General features: G+C 37.6%; 1 protein-coding gene across 1 annotated transcript in view; it reads left to right on the top strand.

Annotated features, from left to right (window-relative positions):
- Positions 1-239: 239 nt before the first annotated feature.
- LOC121859392 overlaps positions 240-13,803 on the top strand; it is a 38,463-nt gene continuing 24,899 nt past the window's right edge. The window contains exon 1 of the mRNA XM_042356174.1: positions 240-381. Within this exon, the coding sequence (XP_042212108.1) occupies positions 351-381 (31 nt within the window). The 5' untranslated portion in view covers positions 240-350. The remainder of the gene's footprint in view (positions 382-13,803) is intronic.

Genomic DNA, 13,803 nt, shown 5'->3' with positions numbered 1-13,803 from the left:
GCGATGTAGTGGATTGCGCAATACCTTTAATGTTATAAAAATACCACGGTAAGATCGGCTAAAGTATTTTATATTTAGACGACACTAAGTGAGAAAATCTTATATAACTTAAACCATTAATTATATAGTGTATTTCTATTAAGCTTGGTTAAATCTAACTGGTGGAGGTCGTGTACTTAAACAACAAGTCAAATGGTATTGTCGGGATTAGTAACTAACATTGGCTGTGTTAGTCTTGAGGTCTCGGCTCGGGCGATGTGTACTTAGAATAGGTACAGAAAAGGTTACCATCTTAGAAATCGAAGACAGGCAGGTTTAAAATACACGAAAAACATGTAAATGTTTTAGTGATGTGGCGGATCATCAACAGCATCTTCAGGGGTGAGTTGACTACCTTTGCTTTATTGTTGTAGGAAAATATTTAATCTTATTCAAAGGTGATCTTCAAGGACGGAGGCTGGCTGGGTGATGCTCAATCACATTATTTGCTAATACATGTTTCTCTTACAGTTGCTGAGGTGAAGAAGATCGTTCTTTGTAAGGACAGTAACTTGTTATATTGGACATCTAGACTAGAATAAATGGTATGAAAATATTTGGTAAAATTTCACTTGTTGCCACTATACGAAATGGAAGATGAAACTTATGTTTTTCCGATGTGTTATGAACAGGAGCCACGAATTACCCAAAAGTACCCATAAGTATAGAAAATAAGGGTAAAATCTTAACGAAAATCTGTTATACATACACAAACACGTTTAATAATGTTTTTAATGTAATTTTGTAAAAATAATTTGTAAGATGAAATAATAAACAGCGAAAAACTTTCAGTATTGGCGCATGCTAAACAAAGAGTTCGTGAACAAGGGAGATAACTCAGATCCATCGTGATGCACTAACCTAACCTAACCTTACGAAAAGTAAATCCTACGGCTATGTTAAATACCCCAAAGTAACAGAAACATCGGTAATTATATCACCATTTTGGATAGGTGACTCTTTGGAATTTAGCATTTTTCGCTGTTTATCATTTCATTATTTTGACTACATTTCAATGAAAACATTATTAATCAGGTTTTATTGATGTAAAACATATATTCGTTAAGATTTTACCCCGATTTAATATACTTTTGGGTACTTTTGGGTACTTCGTTGGACCGGTTATGAACGAATTTGACCCTCATTTCTTGTGCAAAAAAAGTAATTTCTGAGATATGCCTCCCTCCCATCCCAGAATCTAGAGATTTGCTATTAAAATCAAGGTAAAAGTGCTTCAAACACACCGAAAACCACTGGAGAAACAAAACCCTAACCTAATGTATCTGTAGAGCTCCACAGTCGTTCGATATTCTAGGTGTGTACCGCCACGTTAGATCATATATAATAAAATGCTAAATATCTCGTTTAAATGTAATTTGTGCTAGAAATGCCATTGAAGAAAAGTGTCTTAGAATTGTCAAAATTACCTATTGCAGCTATAAAATTCCCAACATTCATGTAGTGGCAACAATTGAAATACTGTAATACCAAATATTGGTAAATATTTGTTTATTGGTTGTCCTCAGGTTTTGATACATTTTTTGTTGTTGTTTGTATTTTGGAGTGCTTTACTCAAATATGACCTTCATTTCTGGTGCAAATTAGCGGTTTAAAAAAAATTTAACAAATTCATTTGTAACAGAAACTGCTAATTTGCACCAAAATAGCAGTCAGGTTTGAGTAAAACACACCAAAAAACTAACCTAACCTACTGTGGTGGAGGATACAGCTGGGCGATCTGGTATGCATATGGTTACAGACAAAAGAATTCTGTCTTTTCTTAAGGGGAGCGTCCGACTGAAGCACGAAATTCGTTATTATTTATTTATTTTATTTTTTATTTTTTTATTTTATTTTTTATTTTTTTATTTTTTACGGGAATTAGCCCACCCGGGCAGAGGTCAAACGACCCACAACGGGGCCTGGGGGGCGAAAAAACCCAGAAAGAAATTGAAAATAGAGAAGAAAAGGGTTATACTGTATTGTGTTAATCTACACCACGAAAATGCCGGAAAACCAGCTTTTTAAAGTGAAACTGATTGTATAAGCATTCCACAGATTGGTTGTGTGAGGAAAGGAGGAGGTACTATAACGGGTTATTCTCGTGTGACCGACATCCACAGAGAAACGGTGGGCACCACAGGCAAGATGTGTGTTACGAGCCCATGGCCTTACCGGCAGTACATAGGATGCCAAATCCACCGAACACTGCCCGTTAAAGTACCTGAAAAAGAGAGAGAGAGAGACGCAACATTGCGGCGAAGAGAAAGGGAAGAGAGATTGTTGACTAAAGGAGGAGAGTTAATAAGACGAAATGCCTTTGATTCCATCCTATCTAATAGTTGGACAGAAGAAGAGCCACCCCAGATATGAGAGCAGTAGCTACTGCATCTGTACAGCATTCCCAACTTTCGGGAGGCAGCTTTAGCTATATTAAGGATGTGTGATTTCCAGGACATATTGGAGGAAATGGTGAGGCCTAACATATTTATTTCAGAATTTGGCAGGATGATAGCGTCCTGAAATGTATGGTAATTGGTGGGAGATAGTCTAATTTACAAATTGTAATTGGTAAATATTGAGTTTTATTACTATTGAACTTAACCAAGTTTGTACCTCCCCATTCAGAGATGCTGTACAGATCCACATTGATAGAAGTAATGATATCAGTTCTAAAAACAGATCTAGTTTGAGAGTTAGGAGGAAGGGGAAAATGTGAAGAAGAGTGAAGAGTAAAATCATTAGAGTAAGAATGGATAGAATTAGTTGTAGTGTGAAGTAAATCATTGACAAAAAGAAGGAAGAGAGTAGGTGAAAGAACAGAACCTTGTGGGACACCACTACTGGTAGAGAAAGAGCGAGAGATCGATCCCTCAACAACAACTGCCATGGATCGATTCTCAAGGAAGCTAGAGATGAGGAAACAAAGTGGGGGAGAGAAACCAAAAGAGGGAAGTTTAGATAGCAAAGACTTGTGCCATACCCTGACAAACGCTTTGGAGATGTCGAGGGCCATGATGAAAGTTTCCCCATAATCCCTAAGATAGGATGACCAAAGATGGGTGCAATAGGAGAGCAGATCACCAGTAGATCTCGCCTGGCGAAAGCCATACTGGTGATCCGACAAAAGAGAAAGCCGTTCAAGGTGACGGAGAAAATGGGAGTTCAAGATAGTTTCGAAAATCTTGGAGAAGGATGAAGTTAGGGCAATGGGGCGATAGTTAGAGGGATTAGAATGGTCACCCTTCTTCGGGATGGGCTGAACCAAGGCATGCTTCCAAGAAGAAGGAAAAGTTTGGGTTTTGAGGCAGAGGCGAAAGAGGCGAGTAAGCACGGGGTATTCCGTCCAGTCCATGCGCCTTACTCACATCCAACCTGGATGTGAGTAATCTCCACCCTGTGAGTGGAGATTATAGGAAAGTGCATAGGTTCAGTAGGAGGTGCAGGGGTAGGAGGGATAGAGTGGGAATCGTCTAAGGTGGAATTAGAGGAGAATCAAGTGCCAAAGAGGTTGGCTTTGTCAGGGGGAGAGTTGGCTATAGAGTTATCAGGTCGTAAGAGGGGAGGAAAAGAGGAGTGCAGAAGTTGTTACAGATGTTTTAAGTTAAGGACCAAAAGAATTTACTAGAGGAAGAATTAGTCAGGACAGCGGTCTTTCTTTTAATAAAATTCCGCTTGGCCCTACGAAGAATAGCCTTACAACGATTCCTAGAAGTATTGAAAGAGGTGTGGGTAATAGGAGAAGGAGTTAGTTTTATAGCTCGATATGCCCTATCTCTCACCCTGCAAGCAAGAGAGCAGGAGCGATCAAACCATGATTGTAATGTGAAAGTTTTGGTAGAAGATGGGATAAATGCACTCATACCACCGAGTGTAACCCCAGCAATGCTGTCAGCACATACCGAGACGTCCCGAGTGGAAAAACAATGTTCATCCCAAGGAAAGTCGGTGAAGAATTCTCTCAAGGATTGCCAGCTTGACCTCCGATAGTGCCATAGTTGACGTTTAGAGGGGGGGTGGGGAGGTGGTCGTGCCCGGTTTGATTTAATAGAAATAATGTTGTGATCAGAAGACCCTAAGGGGGCAGAAATTGAGTATGAATAGTGTGAGGGGTTAGAGGTAAAACAAAGATCAAGAATGTTAGCAAGTTGATCGTGTCAATCAGGAACGCATGTAGGGTGTTTGATTATTTGTTCCAAATCATTAAATAGGGAAAAAGAGAGTGCCTCAGCTCCACCTGGGTCATCCCTTGCAGAGCCAAACCGCTCTCTGTGATGTACGTTGAAATCCCCTAGGTAGAGGATCTCGGTGTTGGGGTGTGTGGATAACAATAACTCATGGCAAGAAGTGAGATAGTCAAAGAGTTCGAAATAGTTGGTAGAGTTGGGAGAACAGTACAGGTATAGGAAACAAAGAAAAATAGTCACAGTAGGTAGAGATATTTTGAGCCAGATGATCTATCAATGCCTAATCATTAATTTTTCCCTTATATTCTTATCAGTTTTCAAAATCCTACTTCTCCATAACTTCTCTCTATATTACGTTGAAATTCACGTGAAGTATAGGTAATTTACTCCTCTTAAACGTGACATATAAATATTTCTGATTGTTGCTTTTGTTTTGGGTGCATAATTTTTTTTCCTAACTACCATTTTTTCCTCCAAATATTTATAAAGATAAATCACCAAATAATAAACCAAGACAAATATAAAGAAAATCTATATGTTCAGTCATGCACAATGTTATTTTACAGGTTGACAACCCTTTATCCGAAATTCCGAAAACCGAAAAGCTCTGAAAACCGAAAGTTTTTTTTGTGGGTCTTTTTTTTTTTTTTAAACAGGGATTAGCCCACCCGGGCATAGATCACTGACCCACATCAGGGCCTGGGGGGCGAAAATGTAATAGTAATAATTATAATAATAATAATTATTCATAGTAAATACAAATTTTAATAAAAATACACCAAAATAAAATAATATGATAACATTAATAATAATAATAATAATAATAAAATTAATAAAAATAACAATAATACAGGAGTACTGTAATAATAAAATAATACTAATAATAAAGCAATACAAGAATGAAAAAAAGATCAAAAGTGAGAAACACGACCCAGACCTATGAATTATTATTATTATTATTATTATTATTATTATTATTATTATTATTATTATAATTATTATTATTATTATTATTATTATTATTATTATTATAATTATATTTTCGACCCCCAGGCCCTGATGTGGGTCAGTGATCTATGCCCGGGTGGGCTAATACATATTAAAAAAAAATAAAAAAAACATTCTGAAAACCGAAAAATTCCGAAATGCCTCTGGCCCCAACGATTTCGGATAAGGGATTGTCAACCCATACTACAGAGTTTCTGTTTTATTAGAATCGGTCCATAAATGGCCGAGCCTTAGGGATTTGAAGGGTAAAAAAACTAATTCAGAGATACGGGCTGATAGGGTGGCGTGAGAGCAACACACGGTCAAACCTCACTCTCACTTCTTTTGTGAGTAACTGTGCATACAAGACTCTGGTCCTGCTGCTAGCTAGCTTAGAAAGGTGCCAGATACTGATTTTTACTAAGTGATCGGTATTACTTTACACCAAAATATTATTATAAATACTTTTCTACAGCTTTTACTATGTAAACAGAAGGGCCCTCATAATGAATGGAGGGAGGGGAGGGGGTTAGAACAATCATGCATAGCTACATAAATAATATGAATTATGCAATCAAAAATGTCAGCAGATAGCTATAGGCAACAGCTTTCTTGAGGAATTATTCTGAATATTTTCGTAATTTTCCAATTTTCATTATATTTTCAGCCGGACGCTCCCCTTAAAACTAAACAATTTCCACACGAAGGACACAGTCATGATCTTGGTAGGACACTGTGATCTTGTAATATTTGGATTTCTTCACTGTTCTGATAAACTCGCTGAATAATTGCTAGATAAGGGAGAGAGCATGGTAAACGTTCACTTAAGTGCTGCGAGCGATTTTGCCAGCAAAAATATTTTTTTCCTACATGAATTTTGCTGCTTTTTTTATTGGAGATAGTTTTTTCTGGGGAAACAACAAATAACTAATATTTTACATTCCTGGACAAATATTAGTTTTTTTTTCAGCCTTTCCGGAGAAATCAACATCCTCCAGTAAAAAAAAATAATTATGCAGGAAAAAATGTTTTTGCTCCTTTTATGTACACAAAAGAAGCACTAACCAATTTCCTGAGTTGTTATATAATGTCAGTATTTAAAATATCCTTTTTTAAACTAACGTAACCTAACCCCACGGCTCAGTAGTCCCTAAAAGAGAACACTGTCACTAGCAATTAACAACAAAAATTATGGTGGAAAAGCAGTATGTTCTTGCTAGAATCGTTGGCAGCATTAATCTACATGTTAACTGAGAGCACTTTTCACACGCCATCACGAGTCTTCAAAATAGCTGCTTCAAAATGATTGGCCAACAAGTCACATGACACGATACTTGAAGATCATTGGTTGTTGTGTCGCAAAGAAGAAGAGGAGGAGAGGACGAAATTTGTGAGATACTCCGTTAGTACTGATTTGCACAAGAAATGATATAAAGTCGTACGTTTGGTTTTATAGTTTTTGTGTCTGCAATATTGAAAATTGGAAACCTACAGACAGCCAGTGGACGAATATTAGCCCAAATGTTTATGGTGTTGGCAGGACGATTTCACACTGTAGTGTACTGTAGGTTACCGAGTTCCTCTTTTATCATGGCCAAAGTGCTACTCTGCCACATAGGTAGTCTGTTGAAGTACTCTCTAGAACAGTGTTCTTCAAACTTTTTTCATTGCGACCCAGTTTGATTTTATGCTTTACCCTCACAACCCTACTGGAAGTCTCTTGTACAAATGTACAGTACTAGTACAGTAGTGTCTACCTCCCTCCATCCAGCATGAACCACCTGAGATCCCTAGCCCGAGAATTGCTGTTCGACACCACAACCGCATCCAGCCCATACGTGCAATAACTGATCGCTATAAGAACAGCCCAGTCCCAACCATTGTAAAAATTATCAATAACTTGTAATAAACCAGTGTATTCACTCCCAGTAAATACTACTTCCTGCACTGTCACTATGTTGAAATGCACGGTAGTTTGAGCTTTTCCCCATCTAGTTATTATATATCTTATTTGTATCACTTATGTTACTTGTATATTATTTGTAATTCGTAACCCATTCCCCAAATATGTAACTGTATATTTTCAGCCTTCTGGCTGCCAAGCTCTTTCAATAAACCGTTAATTATTATTATTATAATATGAGCCTTTATACCAGTACAAACATACATACAGATATACATACCTGTACATACAGTATGATTTAAAAATACTTGCATGTGTAAATTTTAACAAGTAAAACAAGGAAAAGTAACATGTAGTTACCTGTTCAGTGTGTCTGGTGGGCCTGCTTGTTACTCGTTATCTTGGTCCAATCTGGCTTGCAGGAGGATAACGCCACACGTATATCGGCTGCAGATTGAGTCGGCTTCTTTCTTTGTTTTTTTTAGCTTTGTCAGGGTTGAGAAACCAGCTTCACACATGTAAGTTGTTGTAAAGGGAAACAAAATCAAGGCACTTTCCTTACGTAAGTGCGGATATTCCTTGGAAACACTGATCCAGAATGATGACACAGATGATGACTTGTGCCTGCTTCTTTATGAATGATCACATGTGAGATGGAGAAGCTCTTTTTCCTGATCAGGTGTTAGGTTCAACCCTACAGCAGACTCTGGCATCTCAAAAGCAAAATGGTCTTTTACCCAGTGTTTTTTTTCTTAAATCTTGTAACTTCTCTTCAGGAAAATACTGTTCAAAACTGGCAGACAAAGCATGAAGGTGTTTCATTTTCTTCAAGTTTTCTTCACTGATGCTGTTTTCTTCAATGTGTTGCAACAGTGTTGGGAACATGTAGTAAACAGGGTGATCAACTCCAAGTCTGCTTGCCACAGCATTACTGATTTCTTAAATGCTTTTATTTCCTCACTGTGTCGGAATACATAATTTTCCTTCCCTTGCAGTTGCAGATTAAGTTCATTTTGCTTTGAGAAAATGTCTGCTACATATGACAGCTTCATTATCCACTCATTGCAAAATGAGTCTGCCATATCAGATTTTTTCTCGAGAAGGAAAATATGAATCTCCAACCCTAGCTTATAAACCCTTGTTAAAATTATGCCACGGGAAAGCCACCAAACTTCTACAGTATATGATACAACAAGTGTGAATGATCAGCTCCCATTTCTGGGCACAGTTTTTCAAACAACCGACTGTTCAGTGAACTTCCTTTGACCATATTGATAATTTTCACTACCTCATTCAGAACATCCTTGAGGCTGTCAGAGATGCCTTTGGCAGTCAGCGCTTTACAGAAACAGTGATTCCAAGTAATGTCATTACCTGCTGCTTCTGATATTTTACTCAGCCCCACTGTTTTTACCAGTCATGTTTGCTGCTCCATCAGTTGTAATTCCTTTGCAGTTAGCCCAGTTCAGTTTATATTTTCCAACTAGACAGTCATTCAACACTCTGTATATCTCTGACCCCGACGTGTGTGTAGGTAAGGTCAAGCAGCACAGTAAATTTTCCAAGAAGTCATCTTTCCATGCATATCTCGCATAAGCCAAGAGTGTTGCACAATTAGATATGTCAGTACTTTCATCAAGTTGGATAGCAAATTCTCATGCAGACTGTAGACATGAAACCGGCTGAAATTCTAAATCTTCCTCGATATCACTTATCCGCCGATAAACTGTTGTATCACCGAGAGGGACACATTTGATCTTATCTGCCGACTTATCATCAAGAACTGTACGCACTAAATCCCAAGCGGATGGAAGGATAAGCTTCTCAGCGTAGGTATATGGCACCTTCTCTTTTGCATTACAATAAGCAACTAAATATGGTGCCAGTTGCACTTTATCATTAAGAGTGGTTGCTTTACTAAGAACTCTTACTGATAACTTCATTTGCTCTTTTCTTCTCTGGAAACGCTCCACTGGTTTTCCAACGAGTTCATCATGCTGTGTCTGAAAGTGCCTTTTTAATTTTGATGGCCTCAAGCTTTCATTTGCAAGAACTTCACTGCAAATTACACACTGTGGCCTTGATTCTCTTTTTTTCTGTTCACACTTGATAAAGCCATACTTCAAAAATTAATCGTTATACTGCCTTGTCCACGACTTAATTTTCTTCTTGGCAAGGGGTTCAGAAGAGGAGGCTGACTAGGATAAGGCCTCTCCCATGCTCGACACATGTTTAACAGTTGGTTTTTAGTTTAACAAATATATTGACAAAGCTTGGAGTACAGTTTGCCTATTCTGAGTAATTCAGTCAGGTCTTGACACTGAGGGTGGTATCACTTCTCACTGCCACGCACGACAGAGGTTCATACACAAAGAAACACATCATATTCATTAACAGAGTATCTATATAGTATATACAGTGGTCCCTCGGTTAACGAACACAATTCGTTCCAGAGGGTCGTTTGTTAACCGAAAATTTTGTGAACCGAATCCATTGTTTTAATGGGATATTGGGTAATTGGTTCCAGCTCACCGAAAAGTACATACAAAGTAAAAACAAAATGCAGTAAAGTACACTTACTTTGAGGTGTGCATTTAGAAGGTTCCTGGTTTATAATGATGGTGGGAATTAGAAGTGGGAGTGGAGGAGAAGGGAGAAGAGAAGGAAGTGGGGATGGAAGAGAAGTCACCCCATGGCGCCGGCGTAAATAGTCCTATTCATTCGAGGTCAAGTTGTAGGAGTTATCTAGTTATAGCATTCTCAATTTTATAGAGTAAAACCGTTCGTTATAGGAATATTAAATAGTAGGATCCGTTAAGTTATAGCATACTTACACTGCATGTATGTATGTATATATATATATATATATATATATATATATAGAAACATATATATATATATATATATATATATATATATATATATATATATATATATATATATATATATTAATATATTATATATATATATATATATATATATATATATATATATATATATATATATATATATATATATATATATATATATATATATATATATATATATATATATATATATATATATATATATATACAGTGGCCCCTCTCGATTCAACGAACTTTCAATCCGTTCAGAAGTCGTTCGTTAACGAAAGCGTTAATTAACGAAACCATTGTTTCAATGGGTTTTTGAGTAGTGGTTCCAGCTCACCGAAAATTTCCTAACTTCAACAAAAATAGGCGGGAAAAATTCTACTTTGAGGTGTGTGTATGAGGCTCTGGATGATGGTGATGATGTGCATTTTATGATGGGGAAATTTTGAGAGAGAAAGGAGAAAGAAAGAAGGAAGTGGAGGTGGAGGAGAAGCATTTTACTGCTTCTGCTTGGAAGGTGATCACCTTCCATGAAAATGTCAGGAACCTCTGGACGGCAGATTCTCCTACATGAGAACATCTCTCTCCTTCTTGAAGTGGAAAGGCTGAGGGCTAGCATCTTGTTCCCTCTGCCTTTTACTGAAAGAAAGTGTCAATTGTGGTCTGTGGACATCTGTCCTCCTCACCATTAACTTATGTTTAAAGAGACCACTGAGTCCCTCATGACACAAGACTAGTTCAGTTTTCACTTCTGGAGTGCTTTGAAGCCAGTTCCCTGAACTTCTCCCAGTATTAAATCACATCTTTCCAACTGTTTTAGCTGACATATGGTCATCACTTTCAATTTCCTCCTCACCACTGTCAGCCTCTACCCGTAACATCTCATCCAGTTCCTTCAAGTCATTTAGGAGTAAGTTCCTCCTCATGAGACATCCTAGCTCTTCACGGCCTTCTCCTCCACTTCAGACCCAATGACTGACCAATGGACACAATCTCCTGGTCAACTCTGCATGTCATCCTCAATCCCTCAAAATCATGGACTACTGATGGCCACAGTGCTTTCCGCCAGAAGAATTGAGGGGTTCTATTGAGACTTCTTGCCATGATGACACAATCAATTTTACAGCCTCCAGAATTTAGATTGTGTCTTCCAGAACTTTGTTTTCAGTGTTAGTTCAGGATCAATGGAAGTTGCCTGATGGCCTCCCTAAACCATTTTTTCTTCATGTACAACTTCTTGGGGTTGCTGATCCTGTTCTGGTCATTGGCTGTATAATTGATGTAGTGTTTGGAGGCAAAAACAACACTTTCACAAAGTCAAATTTATACTCAAATTTCTGGCAAGGTCAGGGTCATGACCAGGAGCATTATCCATGAGGAGAAAAGAGCCTTTAAAAGAGTTTGTGGTGGTTAGGTAGCTCTTGACAGAGGGCAAAACACATCAACAGCCCCATTCATTAAGAACTGTCTTGTCACCCATGCCTTACGGTTGGACTTCCAATAAACTCAAGCATTGTTCTTACCACTTTCTGTTGCTTGAACACCCTGGGGTTTTCAGAGTGGTAGACAAGCATAGGCTTCAGTCAAATCCTGAAGCATTGGCACTAAGCAATAGAGTGAGAGCGGTCTTTCATGGGTTTATACTTGGAGTAAAGGAAGCTTCATCCTTAGTGATGAATGTTCTTTTGGGCATCTTTTTTCCAGAACAGCCCAGTTTCGTCAACGTGAACACTTGCTGTGAAGATAATTTTCTTCTTCCATCAGTTTTAAATTCAATTAAAACTTTTGCCCTTCTTTATCAGCACTAGCAGCTTCACCATGTCTAACAACACTTAAATGTCACTTCCTTTAAATTTTTCGAACCAGCCTTTACTTGCTGGCCAAAATCTTCAAATTCTGTTCACGAAGAACCAGGTTGATCTGTCTTTAAATTCATAAAATCTCCTGGCTCTTTCTAAAATGAAATCACCAGAAACTGAATCACCTTTCATCTGTTTTTCCCTAATCCAGATGATATTAACCTCAGTTCTCGATTAAGATCTACTTTTAAACACTCTTGTGGGTTGTCTCTCCCGCGATCACTTCCTTAAATTTGTCTTTTTGTGCAGGGTATCGACACAGTTGATGCCCGACATGCCATATTCTTTATAAGCGCATTTGATTTAATACCTTGTTGGAAGTGTTTTTTTATTATTTTCACCTTTATTTGGATTGAAATCACTTTTTCTTGATCTCTTAGGCTATGCTGGATTCAAACAATGGCAACACGTATTTTTCAAAAGTTAAACTAGCTGTAAATAAAGAATATTTTCTTTAAGTAACACTGCACTATATATTGTCAATATGTAAAAATAATTTTCAAAATATTAATAATTTGCTTGAAATACAGAAAAAAAAAGCGTTTAGTTGAAGAGAGTCTCGAGCAAGATGTTACCTCCAGTGAAAACAGAGAAGACTGGCCTGTTTACTTGTGTTGAGGCGCAACTGTACCGACACTCACAGCTGGTGGTGCGTTAGTGCATCGTTCCATTGTTTACTGGTAGTTACTGGTAAATACTTTTCCCAACTCTGAAACTATTACCCGTTTAAGAGGTCGACCCCCAATTTTTTAAATAATTTGGTCTTAAAAACTCGAACTACACGGTATACTATATATGATAAATAAGGACAGGGCCAGGGTTTGGGTGGGGGCCAGGGTTTTGGGGTGGGGCAACCATATCATGGATTTTAACATCCTGACCATGTTAGCGTATGTTAAGAACGACTGTATTGGTTTTTAAGAACAGTTTATTAATCAAATTTGATCTTCCTTTTCTCATTAATTTTTCATGTTCCTAACTCTATTTGATTGATTTTTTACAATAGTTTAAAATTATCAATAAAATAACTAGAATTTTCTGTAGTACAAGTAGTTAGTTTTAAATCCTTCAAGATATTAAAAGTAAATTGGGTAAATGTTTACAAAACTGCTATCACTAGAAGTTGTTTGTTGATTTTCTTATTTTTTCTATAAGTGGGGTATGCTATAGCAACGGATCCTACTACGAATATTCCTATAACGGCGGTTTTACTATAATTGAGAATGCTATAACGTACGCTCCTACAATGACAGCGGATGAATCCGGGACTATTTCGCCTGGCGCATGAATATTGTTGTACGCGACCCACAACAAGAGCGTCAGCGCCATCTTTGTCTCATTGTGTAGCCAGTGCACCACTGTTATTGTTGAAATTTCGTCTTTTGATGTGAAATTCGCGTTATTTGTATAACTATTTTGTTATACAAGTATACAATTGTAACAATGAGTCGTCCAGCCGGTGAAAGCTAATAACCCTTGAAACTAAGAAAGAAATTGTAAAAGCGTGAGAATGGAAGAAGCATTGAAACTTAGTGATAAATATGGGATGGCTAAATTGATATATGTGCGATTTTGAAGAATAAGAGAGTTAAAAACGTGCAAGTGGCTAAGGAATCTTTAGACTTAGCAAAAGCAAAGTGTAATGTGATTGAAGAGATGGAAAATTTACTCTTAGTGTGGATAAAGGAGAAAGAAATGGCAGGTGGTAACATTAGTGAAGCTATAATTTTGAAAGCTAAACAATTGTTTGAGGACCTTAAAGCCAAGACTCCCAGTGGAAGTGATAGTGATGTGCCAGTGTTTAGGGTACCTGCATGCTGAATAACACTAAGGTAAGATAAAGTACCGTATTTTTTTTTCCACAGAATTTTTCAGTGTTAAAGTGGCTGTTTTGGGGCCTGGAGCGGATTAATCTCTCTTGAAGCAGATACTGCCGAGCGAGTTCTGGAACCAATTACGTTAGTTATAGCATA

Source organism: Homarus americanus, unplaced genomic scaffold (genome assembly GCF_018991925.1).
Source record: "Homarus americanus isolate GMGI-L3 unplaced genomic scaffold, GMGI_Hamer_2.0 scaffold7626, whole genome shotgun sequence".
NCBI lineage: Eukaryota > Metazoa > Arthropoda > Malacostraca > Decapoda > Nephropidae > Homarus > Homarus americanus.
Note: the sequence above shows the minus strand (reverse complement) of the source record. Positions and strands in the feature narration are given on the sequence as shown.